This window comes from Fukomys damarensis, unplaced genomic scaffold (genome assembly GCF_012274545.1).
Source record: "Fukomys damarensis isolate Sample0158 unplaced genomic scaffold, DMR_v1.0_HiC HiC_scaffold_28, whole genome shotgun sequence".
Taxonomy (NCBI): domain Eukaryota; kingdom Metazoa; phylum Chordata; class Mammalia; order Rodentia; family Bathyergidae; genus Fukomys; species Fukomys damarensis.
In genome coordinates, this window is record NW_022900940.1 from 22,430,787 (window position 1) to 22,448,852 (window position 18,066).

At 42.7% G+C, this 18,066-nt stretch overlaps 1 protein-coding gene across 1 annotated transcript in view; it reads left to right on the forward strand.

The window, feature by feature from the left end:
- Positions 1–506: 506 nt before the first annotated feature.
- Osbpl10 (oxysterol binding protein like 10) overlaps positions 507–18,066 on the forward strand; it is a 192,123-nt gene continuing 174,563 nt past the window's right edge. The window contains exon 1 of the mRNA XM_033756928.1: positions 507–593. Within this exon, the coding sequence (XP_033612819.1) occupies positions 507–593 (87 nt within the window). The remainder of the gene's footprint in view (positions 594–18,066) is intronic.

Sequence of the window (18,066 nt, forward strand, 5' to 3'; positions counted from 1 at the left end):
CCCTCACAACCCCCTATCCGAGTACTTTACATGAACAGCTCACAGAACTCTGGGGCACAGGGTTTCCGGTTATTGTAAGAAAGCACAGGGTGCCTTATGGAAGAGGCCCTGGAGCTCGGATGATTCTCTGTGTGCACCATGCTCCTGGAGTCTCCTCACACGGCACTGTCTGGAAGCTCTGACCCTGTCCTCTTGGTTTTCGTGGAGACTTCATTGTGTAGGTGCGATTGTTAATAGACCGGGTGGGGAGCCCCACCAGGCCTGGCTAATCTGATTCTTCCTGGCCCCTCTGTGCAGCGCTCCTCCCTTCCACAGCGTGTGGCTGGAGCCCTGTGCAATGAGGAGGGGCTTGTGCGCTCTCAGTCAAGGATAGGAAGAGAATTTCTTCGCTGCTGGTTCCCAGACGCAAATGTAGGGGAAGTTAAATGTTTCTATGATCTGCCTTGGGGAAGAGAAATTCTAGTTTCTATCACTTGCTTTGGGGAGGGAGTTTTGAGTCCGGAACCATGGAGAAAACCCCAAATGCACACAATAGCACAACCTCAAGTTTATTATCATTCTTCTTCGTCATCTTCTCTCGTTTTGCACATCAGGTAACTTCTTAGGATTGTTTTTCTTTTCCTAACAAACTTTAAAAGCTTAAGTATAGATCCTTTGGTGCTAAAGCATGCTTTTGTAAAGGTATTTATTTCATTTTCATTTTAAAATAACTTTGCTGGACACAAAATGTTAAATTAGCAACTGTTTTCTCTGTGTTTTGAAGACAGTATTCCGCTGTCTTCCGGCCCCCATTGTTCTTCTGGAGAAACTTGCTCTCCTTCTGAGGATGAGTGATATCTCTTTGCTTTTAAGGCCTTCCTGTTGTGTTTTCAGTTTCACTGTGATGAGTGTGAATTTTCTCATTTTTCATGCTTGGGCTGCTCGGAAATCCAATTTGAAGAATTCATGGTCATTATTTTCTGAAAACTTGTCTCTTTTCGCTTTTCTCAGTTCTTTTGACACAGTTTGATCACCCGATCTCCTAATGTCTCTCATATTTTTTATCTTTTCTGTCATTCCTATACTCCGTGTAATTTCTTTGACTATACCTTTCATTTTACTTATTCTTCTCTCAGCAGTTTCTAATCTGTTGCTTGAACCATCTTGAGAGTCTTTTTGAAGTTAATATTTTGAATTGGCACATTACAGTTGTATACATTTTAGGCTACAGTGTCATGTTTGGATAGAGGTGTACAGTGTCGAATAATTAAGCTAATTAATATTATCACCTTAGATATCTAAAGTTTACTTTCATAGCTATTTTGAAATATTAACTGCGGTCACCATGTCCTATACTGTAATAGATCCCCAAACCTTATTCTTCCAGTCTAATTGAAACTCACCCTTTGGCTAACACCTCTTCTTTCCATCCTAACCCCTCCAACCTCTATAACTGTCTTTCTCCACTCTGTTTATATGAGTTTAACTTTTTTTAGATTCCACATATAAGTAAGATTATGTAGTTTTTTACTTTTTTGGAGAATCTTTAAAAATTATGATTTTAATTTCTCATGTTTGCCCTTTGTTTTTACATTGTGTACTCTTTCCTGATAGCTTTTATGTCTGTGTATCTCTGTGACCTCATCTCTTATTTCATATGCCACTGTTCTGTGTTTTATATCTAGAAGGTTTTTTTTTGTACCGGGGATCGAACTCGGGTCCTTGTGCTTGCGAGGCAGGCCACTGAACCGCTGAGCTAAATCCCCGGCCCTATAGGTAGAAGTTTTAATGTCTGCTATTCATGGAGATTTTTTTGTTTCTTTGTTTTTGAGATAGGATCTTGCTATGTAGCCCAGGCTGGCCTTGTGCTTGAAATGGTCCTCCTGCCTCAGCTCCTATGTGCTGAGATTACAGGTATACAACACCATGCCTGTCATTCTTGGAGGTCTTAAATGCATGCCTGGTTGTTTCTACTAAGTCTCTCTCCTAGAGAGACAGTTCCTTTTTTTGCGGTTCCTTTCCTTTTGCTCGGTGGTCTTGATTTTGACTTTGTTGCTTGAACTGCCTTTGTGTGTGGGGGGGTCTAGAGATAGGCATTAGAGGTATTTCTTTCCCAGACAGTTTACTTTTGCTTCTTGTAAGACCCCAGGGGTGCCGCTGGTCTGAGACTACATCAGACCCCTGGAGGGTCTTGCTTAGGGCATTTAAGGTGTGGTTTCTCCCAGGCTTGAGAGGATGCTGGCCCAAAGTTTAGTGTCCCATCAGCAGGCCTCCATCCCCAGTCCTTTCGCCTCCACTGCCTGCTCCCTGATGCCACACGGGCAGGGTGTTCTTTAGAAACCTCTGATTTCTTGTCAGATGTCTTGTGTACCATCTACAGAACAGTTGCTCTAGCAAGAAGACTCCTGTGAGTCTCTCATTGTTCTTCGTATCCAAAGTGAAAGGGTTTCAGATTTTTAAATTTTTACCTTCAATTTAATGATAATGCAGCTGAATACTAAACTAAGGATTCCAAGATTTTTTTTTCATTTATGCTGTGGAAATTTGGGAATATTCCTTTTTCCTTTAAATATGCACTGTTGAAATTCTGGTGTCAATCTGATTATTTTTTCTTTATAGATTTTCTGGTCCCCCCGACCCTGGAAGCTTTTAGATTCCTGATTTTTTTTTTTTTGGTACTGGAGATTGAACCCAGGATGTTTGTACTTAGCCATATTGCCAGCTTTTACATTATTTTTAAACTTTTTGAGTCAGGAACTATTATGGCTTATATCTAGATGACCTCCTCCCCCAAAGCCTCATGCACTCTAGGCGGAGCTTTGCGGAGGTGACTGGATCATGGGTATGTGATACTGGATCAGTCTACTTTTTGGTTTAGCATAGTTCTGTGTGTGGGTGATAGATTTACTAAAGGGGGAAGAGCTGGTCTGGGTGTGGGTGGCACCAACCAATATAGGCTTGTAGCCTGAATGGAGTAAAAAGGGAAAGAAAGAAGGAAGTCTCATCGCTTCCTGTCTGCCATTCCATGAACTATTTCTCCTCTCTCGCGCCATGCTGCTTTGGAACCAGCCAACTCTGGACTGAAACCTCTACAAACTGGGACCTAAAATAAACTTTTCCTCCTTTTACTTATAGGTGCTGAGTATATTTTCCCAGCAAAAAGAAACTAAGTAGGACAGGGCCTCACTAAGTTAAATTGCCCAGGCTGGGCTTGAATTTGGAATTCTCCCGTCTCACCTTGCCAATGTGCTGGTGTTACGGGTATGTACCACTATCCTGGCTTAGATTTTTTTCTTTTAATTTCATTTAAAACTTTCTTATAGTAGATCTAGGTGTGACTTTTTCTTCTCCAGTCTATTTTCGCATTGTGTAAGATCTTTCAATCTGAAGTACTATGTCTGTCTTTAATGGAGGCAAATTCCTGGGCCTTATTTCTTTTACTATTTCCTTTTATACATTTTTTTTTCCTGTCTGAGATGTTCTGAGAAGGATGCTAACACTTCTGTTCTGTCACATTTTTTTTTTTCTATTTTGTCGTCCAGACCTGATCCCTTCTGAGAGTACCTTGATGAATCTCCCAGATCACTAGGTCAGGCTTTCACCACATGCTGCTTTTCTAGCCATCCTTTCAATGCCCTTATCAAAACTGTGATTTTCCAGACCTACTATTTTCATTTTCAATAGCCTCCCAGAATTCACTGGTGCTGCTTAAAATATTTGCTTTCAGTTTGTATACTTGTCTTCCATTAGGTCTACGTCTTCTGGTGTAAATGGTTTCATTCTTTTTTTCTCTCCCTTTCATAGTTCGTGTTTCTCTGATATCTGTACCTTTTATTACTGATTTGATGTTTTGCTGCCTTGCATGCTTTTTCTACCTGGGAGTGGAGAGATAGAAGCCTATCCCCTGCTTATGCTCCCCAGATGAGATGGCCTGGTGGAAAAGGTGCTTCAGGACTGGAGTGAAGTCTGGGACCCTCACTACCTTCCTTTCGTCCTCTTCCTCCCAAGCACTGGCCCTGGTCCCCATTAACCCTGCCGGCCTGTGGGTATGGCAAGGTGTTCATGAGCCTGACTTGGGGAACTTCGCACTGGTGAACCACCCAAACCAGCAGTGTACTGACAATGATTCTGCATATCTGCCTGGGATGATAACTGGAGTAGGGTGGGGTGGAATAGAGGACTCTCCCAGATCAGCCCTTCTTCTGTGGCCACCAGTGCTCTCTGGCCCTGGACTATCCCTGTAGTTGGGAACCTGACCTCCACGCCCTAGCTCCCTTTCTCTTTTGGGCCATCTTCAGGAGGTAGGCTGGCTCTCCACCTTGTCTGAAACTGGACACTATGATCCATATCTATAGATTTATAAAGAAAAAGTTCCCTCTTTTACAGAAAATGCAAGGAGTTTCCATTTTGTTAAATCCTCTGGGATGTGGGTTTTAATGTTTAGAACCTTGAGCATTTGATTCCCTAAAAAATATCATCTTAAATGGTCTTTTGTGGAGTAATTATTGTTTTCTGGTGCTATCTGAAAAATGAGGCAATAACTGTTCTGTTCTCCACAAAATGTTTTTAGTGTGATGCAGTCCTCATGTACATTTCTCAGGGGTGCTCTATTTTGAAAGTTTTATAGTCATGGCGAATGCTTCATTAGCCATGCTGTCAGAAGTAATTGGAGTTGGAGTTTCTTCAAGTCAATGTAGCATTGTTCTGGATTACTATAAATAAAAAATGTAGAATATGCTGAGCATCATTTCTAGTGCTGCTGGGTGTGTATACTGAGGATACAGCAGTGCTGGTGAATTATTCTGTGCAATTAATTACCAAGCATTTCACTGAAACAGGAGTCAGATTTGTAATAGGCCGTTAGTTTCCCCTTCATGTGGTTGATGTGGTTTCTCTTTATCCGTGCACTGTTCCTAGACTCTGCATTGCGGTTCCCACGAATATTGTAGGAGGTTACTGTGGTGTTTTTGCTCATTGAACACATTTGTGTTACTTCTCAGACAACATAGCTAAGTTTCGTGAGGGCAGGAACTGATCACTGACCATTGTGTCCACAACATTTGACAGAGAGTAGGTCACTAAGTACTTGGGGAAGCAGCAGGCATTGTAATCTCTTGTTTTAAAGATGTTCGCCCCGGATCTTGCATTTTCTCCTGAAAGTGGGAAGGATAGGGGAAAAGGAATTAGGGAAAAGAAGAAAAAAATATGAGAAAATGAAAAAATGGAAATAAAATGTTTGTAAATGGGGAGGGGATGAAGGGAGGGCAGGGACAAGGGGAGAAAAAATGAGAACCAAGATCTGTCATGTAAAGGTACAAGATCCCAGTAATGAATGTAACTGTACTGAATACCTAGAATGTACCAATGAACTCCATTGAAAAAAAAAAATCTAAAAAAAAAACATGTTCGCCCTGGGACTAGAGGAAGAGTCAAGCTGCTCGCTGTGCATAGGGACTTGTGTTCGGCTGTCAGTGACAGAGTGCATGACCTGGGATCAACCATGGGTTCTCACAGTTTTGTGTAGTTGCAGCCACCTGGAAAACTTTTAAATATGACCCATGGCTGGTTTCTGCTCCCAGAAATTGTGATTTAATTGGTTCAAGTGCATGTTGGGGATTGGGACTTATAAAAGTACCAGATGATTCTAATGTGTCTTTATTTTCAAAGAGAAGTTTGGAGTTTCTGGGATTGGTTTGAGTATTCCACAGTCGTCAGGTCCCAGGCTTTTGTCTTTACTTCTCTGTGTCTCACCATCCCTAAGATATGGCATGAGCTCGTAGCCCAAGATGACCGTTGGTGGGCTGGGGATTTAGCTCAGTGGTTCTGGCGCCTGCCTTGCAAGTGCAAGGATTGGAGTTCGATTCCTGGTACCAAAAAAAAAAAAAACAAACCAAGATGACCGTTGGCATTCCAGCCTTCACATCCATGAGAAAGGGTAGGTGAATATGTCACTGTTTCTCATCAGGTAGAACTTAGCCAGCCACATCTCTTTGTGTTTTTTATTTTTATTTTGGTATCGGGGACCGAACTCGGGTCCTTGTGCTTGCGGCGGAACCACTGAGCTAAATCCCCGGCCTTAAAAAAATTTGTTTTTTATGGTACTGGGGCTTGAACTTGGGTCCTTGCGCTTGCAAGGGAGGTGGTGGAACCTCTGAGCTATTTCCCTGGCCCCTTCTTTGTGAAAAGGTGAAAGGAAGGGAAAAGAAGGTAGGGAAATGAATTCTGGTATAGTGATAGGCCCAATTAAAAACCAGGGGTATCTTAATTTGAAAGAGAAGAGGAGATAGATACTTAGTGGGTGCAAGGCTGTCTCTGCCACACCTGGTTCAGCACATTAAGCAGCAGCAAAGTTGAGTTTCAGATCTGGTTTCAACCCAATAATGTTTCTGCTACTTCCCATAGTATCGAACACATCGGAATTGAGAAACAGCTGGTGGACTTCAGCAGTAAATGTTGAAAGAGGCATTTTTTTGCGTGGCCCTTGGGCTCACTGCACCAGAAAGAATGGATCTGCCTGGTGATGAGGTATGGTAATGATAATCCACGGATCTAGAAATGGACATCAGTACGTGTCACAGCAGGACGTGGCAGGTCTGACACCTTAGCAGTGAGCACAGTTGACCACTTTAATCGCTCTCTCATTTCCCTTTCTGTTACATCCCATACGAATCGAATTGTACACTGTGTAGCTGTTTGCATCTGGCTTCTTTCATTTTACATACTTTTGAGGTTCATCCCTGGGGTAGCAGGTACCAGTATTATGTTCTTTTTACTGCTGAATACTATTCTACGGTGTGGGTATCACATTTTATTTGTTCACAAGTTGACGGACATTTGAATTATTTCTGGTTTCTGGTAACTAAATAATACCACATTCAAGTCTTAGGTGTGGACAGATAAGTTTTCATTTCTGCTTGGGGAAATTGTTAGGTGTGGAATTGCTGTGTTACAGAGCAGGCTTTGTATTCCTGCCAGCGGTGTAGGAAGGGCCTAGTTTTCTCCACATTGTTGCCATTGCTGTTGTTTTGTCTTTTTATTACAGTGATCCTAGTGGATGTGATATTGTATCCCAGGATGGTTTAATTTTCATTTTCTTAAATATTAGTGCACATTTTCCATGTATTTATTAACCACTCATATCTTCTTTGGTGGAATGAAATCTGGTCCTGATTGGGCTTCTTTTATTATAGAGGAGTGCGAGTTCTTTGAATGTTCTGGATATGTACGCTTGGCAAGCAGCCAAAGACTGGTCAGAGACGGAGCTCAAAGACCTTCACAGGAAGGCTTCTTCACTGTGCTGCTGTATCTACCTGTTGGCGTTTCAGCCATCTCCATATCTACCTGTATCTGATTTGCCATCAGTCTTGTCTGTGCACCAGCGTAGTCTCTGTTGGCCAAGGATGTGTGGGTGACTGTCTTGCTCTGGTCTCTGCAGCCTTTGTGCTTGGCCACCAGAGAAGCTAGGTGTATGGGATATTTCCCCCTCCTGGATGTCCTTCGAGAGCCTCAGCTGGCTGTGACTTGTTCCAGACAGGGCTGTGGCCTCAGGCTGGTGGAGCCCTCGATCACCCTGGTGCCTTGCTGGGTGCCCTCACTCCCTTCATCGAGTGTGTCCAATCTCACAAGCCCTCTCCCTCGGTGGTCTCAGAGGGCTGGTCCTCTGTGCTGACCTGTGCTGGCAGGGCTACCAGTCACTCTAGCGGGGCAGGTGATGGGGACATCCAGGCAAGGTCCCCACGTACCCTGCCTCTTCTTAAGGAGTTCATATGTTTTCATGAGTAAGAACCTACTACTTTCTGGCTTCGGCCTGTTTCTGCCTTGGTGAAGCTGTTGCTTTTGCCAGTTTGATCTCGTTGTATGGCTCAGATGGGGAAGGATGAATTGGTTAGCCTTTTCAATCCATGATGTGAAAACCAGCATGTCTCTTTGGCAGCCTTGTGTCCCCTGTCCCCGGTGCCCTGGCTTCTCTCCCGGCCTCCTCCTGCATGGAACCTCACGTGTCCCCTTTCTGAATGGGCCCTGGCACGCCCTCTGCCTCCTCCATGCTTCAGGGGAGTCCCCTGGACACTGATGTAAAGACCAGACTCCCTCGGCCTCTTAGGCCTGATCGGACAGCTTACTCTTCTCCCTCCTCTCTGCTCCATCTACACTTCCTCCTCCTTTTCTTTCTCTCTCATTTCTGAGGATTGAACCCAGGGCCTTCACACTGAGCAAAAACCCCACCCCTTTTTTATTTTTTAATTTTTGAGACGGGTCTCACTAATTTGACCAGGGTGGGTTTGAGCTTGCAGTCCTCCTGCCTCAGCCTCCCAGAGTGCTGGGATTACAGCCATGCACCACCAGCTCATACCTGCTCTTTTCATACCTTCTTATCTTCCCACTCATAGGCCTTTACACCATTTCCTTTTGAAAACTGTCCTCCGTCAGATCTCAGTTCATCTGTCCAGGGAACACCCCACAAGTCAGACTATGCTGATTGACTCCTCTTGCACGACACGTTCTTGCAGCTGCAGCCTGGCATTTGTTGTAGTGAGTACTGCCTGTCCCCGTCACCTTCTACCCTGTGCATCCTTAGCATATAGAATGATATCTGGCACATAGTAGGCATCCAGCAAATTACTTTTTAAAAAATGAGTGAATTCTTGTAAATAAAATTGAGTTTTGAGGAAAAAATTGGTTTTAGGATTAGCGCTACCTTCTTCAAAGCATTATTGAACTTATACGGATTTTTTTCTCTAGTATATTCCCACCAGCTTGAACCACCAGATGTACTTGCATGACCGTCTAGTTCGGCGGCTTGTACTGCTGGAGGTACAAACAGGTCTAATCACTTTTATGGGTTGTTTCACTAAAATTAACTAGTAAATCAATAAAAAGCACCTCATGGGCCAGTCGTGCCCGTATCATTTCTCATTTGAGCCATCCAGCAGTGAGACATACAAATTGCCGTATCTGAATAAGTTTATCCAAAAAAGACTTATCCACATTGCAGAACCTATGTATGGCCGACCACACTGAAAACCGAGTGCCTGCCAAATAGTATTTCTGTGGCACCCCCAGGCTCTTGTCTGGAGTTCTGTCTTGTTGGCATTGTGGTGAGTGAAACTGCTCATACAATGCAATTTGAGCATCAGCATCAAATCCAATTTCTGTCTGTACTTAGGAATGTGATATATACACTTGAAAGTTCTTCTTTTAGAAGAAGGCAGACTTTTAGGCAACAGAGGTAGTGGAATGGCCTGCAAAAGACATTTAGTCAGCTTTCAGAAACAGTAATCCGTGGCCACAGTGACGAGTACCAAGAGTGGTTTCAGCCTGGGTTTGAATGGTTGCTGCCCGTAAACCCGTGGAGTACTTTTTGTGTGGGGTTGTCAGACTCTCTGGGCAAGCTGGTGGTCCTGGCAGTCTTTTATGATGCTTACTGTTAGGCGGTCTTACATAAGAACACTTTCTTCATAACCTCCCGGCTTTGCTTTTTTTGTTAGGCTGATACAAGTGGCTCACTTTGGTTTTGGCAATTTTTTCATTTTATTCACAGGTGGCCCTCAAACTATGCTCCCACTAGCAGGCCTCAGTGTCAGCTGGTGCCTGTTTGGAATTCACATTCTTGCCCTTCCCTGAGACCTGGAGAACCACAGGCTTTGGGGTGGGGTCAATTTTAACAACTTCTAGGTGATTCTAATGCAGGCCAGGTTTGAAAGCCTCTGGTCTCCACCCGATCTGGCCTCTAAGTCCCACCTCTTCCGCTCTGCTGCTAAGAAAGCCAGAGGTCTCACTGAGGCGGGGATAGTGGCGCTTACAGCCTGACCCTGTTGGGTGTTTGGGGGCAGAGCTGAGCCATGGGACCAATTATGTCTGGGGTTGTATCTCTTGGCCTACAACACGCAGCTTCTCATCTCAGTCTTCATGGAGGTCTAGCGGGAGACGGACGCCCACTGCCTTTACACTAGGATTTGAGCCAGTATCAGGATCTTTTTCAGTCCCTTGATGCTTGTTCAGACTTAAAGCAGAGCCCTGAACTCAGCCCATCTCAAGGATCCCCGGGTAATTTCCCAGTATTGTTGATGGTAAGAATGAAAATATGATTTGTGACTGAAGATATTGCCTGAGTCGGGAGTGGTGGCAAATGCTTGTTACCCTAGCAGTCTAGAGGGATGAGCTAGGAGGGTGCAAATTTGAGCACAGCCTGGGCAACTAAGTGATTTTGAGACTGCTTAAAAAAAAACAACGGTGGGTTGGGTGGAGATGTAGTTTAGAATCCAGGCGTTCAATCCATAGTACTGACTCCCCCAAAAGTATTTAGAGTGGTATGAAGTTCTCCTTACAGGCACCAGGAACCCAGGAGTTAATAGTTCAGGGTGACAAGGCAGTGTTCCAAAAGCCTGTGTAAGTCTTTGTGAGGTGGGGCTCGGTTTCAGTATTAAATCTTCTAGTCTTTAAAAGCAGGTTGAATCTCATCGTAGATCACATCCAAGTGCACTCCTGGTAAAAGTTCGCTTTGGCTTATGCTGCTGCTTTATCAGGTGGTTCTCGAGCAGCAGCCTCTCAGTCTTGGGCTGGCATGGGCTCTTAATCTCCAGGTGCTTTATTGAGCCGTTTGCTCAGGTGAGCACCTGCGATGATCCCATTAGGCAAAAAGTCTGTGCAGGGCAGTGTATTTACCTTTTCTTTAAATCTTTAAAAGAGTAGTTCCAAAGTGACCAAACCAAGAAGTCCACTGCCTGGGCTGTTGTGATTTAGGCAAGCTGGGCTTTAGCTCCTCTATACTGAGGCACAGTGAGGTTGGTAATGCTGGGTTGTGGGGGCACGTGGGGTGCACGTGTTGAGTGTGTGATGGGAGCTTGGTGGATCGGAAGAGTTGTGAATAATATTGTGAGGGTTACCTTAGTTCTTGTTTTTTAGTGGTTTTTGTATATTAACAGTTCCTGCTGATTGAACCACCAGTGTACCATTCTGACTATTCTGTGCATGATGGTACAACTTCTGCCACCAGTAGTACAGGCCACCCATGGGACCCATTGTGAATGCGGTAAGGGGCTTATTTGGGAAGTTTTGTGAAATTCCTATTTCATGTCTTCCTAACCTCAACCACAAAGATTCTCTAGGCCTGGGTGGAGATTTGGGAATACATACGTGTGTGTGTGTGTGTGTGTGTGTGTGTGTGTGTGTGTGTGTATGTGTGGTGTATTTTAAAATAAGCTCCTGAATGGATTTTGGAGAACAAAGTAGCTAGACCAAGCCTCAAGAAAATTTTAGAGGACAAAACAGTTTAGTGTTCCTTTTCTAAAGTACACTTCATTGAATTGTCTTTCAATTGTATTTATGGATTTTATTTTGCTTTAAAGTTGGTTTTCTTATTTGGAAATACATGGCCAAACTTTATGTTTTGCCTGTTCTGTTTTACACTCCCCACCCTTACAGTTTAAAAATACTCACCTGTATTTTCTTACAACACTAAATTTTTAAATTGTATAATATATATATGTAGTTATTAAAAGTGTTATACTTGATATATAACACTATGAACTGTTATTAAAATTATAGTAGTTTATATTTTAAACAAGTCCTTAACATTGCAGGTGTTTCCTTTCATTAATCTTTTTATTTTGCTCTTTAGTTGTACTTTGGATTACTCAGGTGAGAGAAATCTTTGGTATCCAAGCTTGTGTGTCTGATATTGTATTTCCAAGGTGTATCCATTTTCCTACAAGTGTCTCATCTATCCTTTTTTATAGCTAAGTAGTACACCATTGTGCATAGATACCACATTTTCTTTAGCCATTCATCTGTTGATGCACATATAGGCTATTATGAATTGTGCTGATATAAACATTGGTATGCATGTATCACTGTAATATGAAGATTAGTTCTTTTGACAAGGGGGTAGCTGGTTCAAATGGAATTTCCTTTTTTTTTTTTTTTTTTTTTTTTTTGGGATCAAACTCAGGACCTTGTGCTTGCAAGGCACGCAGCAGAACCACTGAGCTAAATCTCTGGCCTCTAGAATTTCAAATTTTAGTTTTGTCAGCTGTCTCTGTATTGGTTTCCATAAGGTGTACTAGTTTACATTCCTACCAACAATGTGGAAGGGTCCCCTTTTCACTGTAGCTATGCTAGCATTTGTTATTTCATTTCCTGATTGCTGTTCTTTCTAGCATAAGATGAAATTTTAGTGTTTTAATTTACATTACTCTCATGGCCAGAGATGTTGAACATTTTTTTCATATATTTATTGCCCATTTGTACTTCTGAGAAATGGTTACTCATTTTGATTGCCCATTTTTTTGATTAGGTCTTTTATTTGGGGCAGCACCTAATTTTTTTTTTAGTTTTTTTTTTATATATTCCAGATGTTCTGTCTGAGGAAATGCTGGCAAATATTTTCCCCATTCTTTAGACTGTGTCTTCATTCTATTCATTGTTTTGCTGTGCAGAAGATTTTAATTTCATATAATCCATTCCGTTGATTCTTGCTGTTATTTTATGTACAGTTGGAATTCTGTTCAGGAAGTCCTTGCTTATACCTATGACTTCAAGAGTTTTACCTATTTTATCTTCCAGTAGGTATTTTCTTTTGTAATATTTAGAACTTTGATCCATTTTGATTTTAGCTCAGTGCATGATGCACTTCAAACTTCTGCTTTTGGATAGTCAGTTTTCCCAGCACCATTTGCTAAAGAGAGTATCTTTCAGCCAGTATGTTTTTCGTCCCTTTGTTAAAGATCAAATAGCTAAATGTATTTGAGGTTGTTTCTGCATCCTATATTCTGGTCCATTAACCCACGTCTGTTTTTGTGTCAGTACCATGCATGCTGTTTTTATCACTGTAGCTTTGTATTATAACTTGAATGCAGGAATTGTGATGCATTGTGCTTTGCTCTTATTGCCCAGAATTGCTTTTGCCACTTTCTGAAGCAGTTCTGGAAGTCCTCGTTCAGAGTCCTCTTGGGTTATGTTGTCAGGGCTGGCTTGATGTTCTGAATCATTTCAAAACGTTTACCTATCCTGATCATTTTGACTTTGGAAAAGAGCAGGAATTTGTGTGGTGCCCGATCTGGTGAATAAAGTAGATGAAAATGGAAATTGCTGCAAACATTTTGAATTGAGTCAGGACATCGAGGCAGCCACAGAAAAGACACTAAAAAGAACTTCAGAACTGCTTCAGAAAGTAGAAAGAATGAGGGAGTAAGTGCTTGAAGTGAGGGGAGGGAATTAATGGCAGTATGTCTTTAGTAACTTTTAAAAATTTAAATAGTCACCACTTTAATCACACCATGTATATTTGATCCCTTTTTTGGTACTGGGGATCAAACTCGGACGCTTGTGCTTGCAAGGCAGGCAGTGGAATCCCTGAGCCAAATCCCCGACCCTACTTTGCATGTTTCTTAACAGAGAATCTCTGATAGTTCAGAGCCATAGGCTGCGTAATCAGATTGCGTGGGTTCAGTCTCGGCTCCATGGTGAAGAACTCTCTGTAAGATCTTGGTCAGATTATCAACTTTTCTGTGCCGGAAGTTTTTCACTTGTAGAAAGGGGTTATAACCCCATCTGTTTTCTAGGACTACTATGAGGCATAAATAAATTGTGTACAGCACACAATGTTGGCCCAAAAAAAGGGCTCTGTAAATATTACCAGTTATGCTTATTAATGGTTCAGTTTAAATATCTTTTAAGATGTTTGAATACTATCATAATGGCTATGTTAGAGACAGGACATTGTATCACGTTTTTCTTGATGCATTTGATTTTAGCTCAGTGCTAAAGCATTGTGTGCCTGAATGTGTGTGATAAGGGATCATGTTCTAGTATCATTCTTTTTAAAAAATCTTTATTAAATTTATAAAGTTTATTGGTACATTTTAGGTATACAATACAGTTACATTCATCATTGGGATCTTGTACCTTTACATGACTTATCTTGGTTCTTATTTTTCCCCATTCCCCTGCCCTCTTCAGCCCCTCCACCCTTCCCCGTTTACAAAGACATTCTTTCCATGTTTTTCCTTTTCACATATGTTTCTTTTCCCTTTTTACCTTCCTCCTACCCCTCCCACTTCCTCTATTCTTTTAGACTTTTCTTCCTATTACATAGTATCAATTATACATTTTGATCCTTATTTACATTCCTACTTTTTCACAGCAGAAAAACTATTTGGTAATTGCACGTGTGACTTATTAATTTCTCTTAAGACTGTGGCCTCAATGTGTGCCCACTTAGTTATAGCATCATTCTTAAGGAATAATGTATCTGTCCTCTGCTGGGTGATGAGCTGTAGGGACCTGTGACAATCGAATGCCTCTGGAATGTGTTGGAATCTCTGGTTTGAGATGGTGGCAGTGGTGGGAATCTCCAGTCAGAGCTGAGAGTGTCGAACTGACGTGAAAAGGCTGCTGAATTTCTCCAGCCAATGCCACACATTCCACATGTAAAAAGGATTCCAGACTTTTAAGACTGTGGCTGGAATTGAGTTTGCCTGCAGGTTCTGTGCCTTGGAACCTGTTGAGAGGTTTTGGTTGTAGGATCCAGCATCTTCTTTTCCAGCAAGTTTGGCTGTCATGAGAGAAATTCCAGACTCTTTTTATCTTTTTCTCCCAAGCCCAAAACTCAGGGTTTTGAGTGTGAACTCATTGGAGGTGACAAGAGCACTATGGAGAGGAAACAGCTCTTTTCATTCTGCCATCAAGGTTCAGCCGTGTTTTGGGGTGCCTTTCTCTTATCACAGTGATTCAGGCCTTAGAGCTCCCACCTGAGGATGTTTAGCCTGTTTCTGGCGGCTCCAAGGAGCCCACCTCTGGGAGAACTTGAATGTGCTGAAAAAGCTTGGTAAATTATTCACAGGTGATACTAACTCTGGAGACAAGGTAAATTTGAGAAATGCATCCACAGTTTACCCGTCCTCCAACACTCAGTGTGCTTTACTTTCTGATTTCTCCCCATCTTTTATTTTTTGTACATAGCTGATTGGGAGTCTGAGAAACATGGTGCTTGTTGATCTCAGAGACCACGTTTTCAGTGTTCATAGGCAGAAGGGACTTGGAAGGCTACTGGAGCTCAAGAATCTGCCTGCACAGGGGGGAAAGACCCATCCCCTCCAGCTCTGTCCCTGGATAGTAAAGTCCCTCAAGGGAGTGTGGAAGAGGAGATGCCCAAGCGGCATGGGGTCCCTGCCTCTGGTGTATTTGGTGTATTTGGGGGTGTGTGGATTGTGGTTGGGGAAGAGATGGGCGGTAGATAACGCCCTGTGGAGAAGGGCTGAGGAACAAGGTCACCATTGCCTGAGTTGGGGCAAGGCAGGTCAAGCACAGGTCCTGTACTCCCAGCCCAGGAGTTAGGAGCAGCTAACTCGGGGGTGTGGGAAGGCAAGGCAGACCGGGGCAGTGACAGGCCCTGGCCAGCAAGGCTGGTCCTCGTTCACACAGGAACGCTGCATCTTGATGGCTCTGGCCCTCAGGCCTGGTGCGGAGGTGGGGGGCCCGGTCCTCACAGCATTAAGGAGCTGGGACCCCTCTTGGTAATGATGGGGACGTGGCAGTGAAGCGCTCTCTGCTCAGATGTTGAAAAGAAGGTCATCATTTCCCCTTCTCGGTTCTTACTCTTGCTTTAACTTTTCCTTTTGAGTCTAGATGAAATGATTTTACTGTTTGCCAGGATGAGCCTGTGGAGCAGAGGTCTGTGTCAAAGGCAAGTTTTAGCCAGGCATGGTTGTGCACCCCTGTAATTCCAGCACTCTGGGAAGCTGAGACAGGAGGATCTCAAGTTTGTGTCCAGCCCAGGCAACTTAGGGAGACCCTGTATTAAAAAATAAAGGGTCAGGCATGATGGCATACACCTGCAATCCCAGCACTCGGGAGGTTGAGGCAGGAGGATCCCTACAAGTTTGAGGCCAGCCAATGCTACATAGCGAGACCTTGTCTTAATAAAATAAAATAGGGCTAGGGATGTTGCTGAGTGCAAAGACCCTGAATTCAGTTCCCCCTGTACTGCTATCATGTGTATGTTTGTTTGTTTGTTGTGTGTGTTCCTCTAATTCTCTTGTACTATACTTTGGCTGTAACTTTTACCCATCAGCATGAATGAGCTGCTGACCCCTACCATACCCAGCCTTTTCGGCATTGCGCTCTCTCCTGGGCTTTGGGGGCTGACTGCTGTTGTGCTGTAGGCCCTCTGCCTCCTCGAGAGCATACGCTTGCGTCTGCGTTTAGATCCTGAAGTTTGGGTCCTTAGAGAGACCATGTCAGGTCGATGGGGTGGCGGGATGCAAGGGCCATCGGTGCAGACAGGCTGCCTGGAAGGATGCCAGCCTGGGGAAGGGAAGTACTGTGAGTAGGTCAGGCAGCGAGGTATGTGGGGGTGACTAAAAGGCATGGGCAAGTGAGTGTGGATACACGTGGGTACATGTGCACTGAGAAGTGTGTGTTGGGGTGGATGTGTGAGTGGCATTTGTCCAAGTGTGCTCGAGTGAGTTTGTGAGTATGGGTGTGGACCTATGAGTGTGCCACTGTGAGTGTGTGTGATACCTGAGTGTGAGATGCATGTGCTTCTGGGTACCAATGTGGCTGCACACGTGCAGGTGCGAGTGTACACGAGTGCACAGAGGTGTGGCTTTTTTGATTCTTCCCTTCATTTTCTCTTTTCTCCCATTGCATTCTGAGGGTTTTGTTTTTTATTGTGAAGAGAATGCTGTCTTTACACAGTTCTACACAGCAGTGTAATTGCACACCGCAGCTCAAAAATGCTAATTGATAAGATACTTTATATAACAGAACCTTAGGAAGCAGTGGTTGCCTAGATTTAGCAGAAGGGATTGGGAGATGATAGCTAGTACGGAGATGTTTTGTTTTGAGATAACAAAAATGAAGGGGAAAAAAACCCCAATTGAAAATAGAGCTGCCCTCTGATCTGGCTGTACCACTAGTTGGTATACACCAGAAGGAATCAAAGTCAGCATACTATAGGGATACCCGTATACCCATTCAGTGCAGCACAATTCACAATAGCCAACATAGGGACCAGCTTAGGTGCCCATCAGTAGATGAATGGCTAAAGAAAACATGGTGTGTATATACAGAATGGAGTATTATTCAGTAGTGAAGAAAATGGAATTATACCATCTGTAGGAAGATGGATGGGTTTGTTGGTTATCATGTTAAGTGAAATAAGGTATACTCAGGCAAATATTGTATCTTTTCGCTAAAATGTGGAACCCAAAAATGACACTAAAGTAGAAGGGAGACTATTATCAGACAAATGGAAATAGTGGGGAGTAAAGGAAGGTAATGGGAGATGGAAAAAACGTTATTTGGAGCTAAGAGATCATGATAATTTATTGAGGTACAAAGCTGTCCGCTCTGAAGTAGAAGCTCACAAAACAGTACATAAGGCATTGCCATTTTTTTATTTTAAAAAGTGCATTTATACATAGAGCTATCAAGAAATTGTGTAGCGTGTTCATTGAATTGTTTTAATCTGTCTCTGGGAGAGAGATGATGAGCACGTTTTCCTTTTAATAGTTCTTTTGATTGGAGCGATTATAAAATGTTTCTAAGTGGAAAAAAATTAAGAATTGCTGTAGGTATGTGAGGTGATATGTTAATTAGTTTGATTGTAACAATCATTTTTCAGTATATATGTATCTTAAAAAACACAATGTGGTATGCCTTCAATATGTGTGATTTTATTTGTCAGATTCAATAAAAAGTGAGTTAAAAAAAAAGAATCTTAGGAGCTATATTTGTCTTTTTCCTTTCTCTCCAAGAGAAAATCTTTAAGAATGTTTTGGGATTGTTATCTAGAGACTTGGCTTAATGAAGCCTAATCCAGAAATATGCCTAATTTCCTTTTGAGAAGGAAAGCTGTGCTTTCAGATATAGCTGCAGGCTGCACATGGCAGTGCCCAACAGAGCCGTGACCCTGTGGCAAACCAAATTTCATTTTTTTCCTCTCTGTAATGGTAATTAGATGATATCCACTGTTCCTCTCCTAATAATATAAAATTTTAACTGTATTAAGTAAAGGTGAATTATTAGTGACCTTCTTAGTGCACATGACTCAAACTTGTGGATTTGCATTTAAAGTATTTTAGGAAG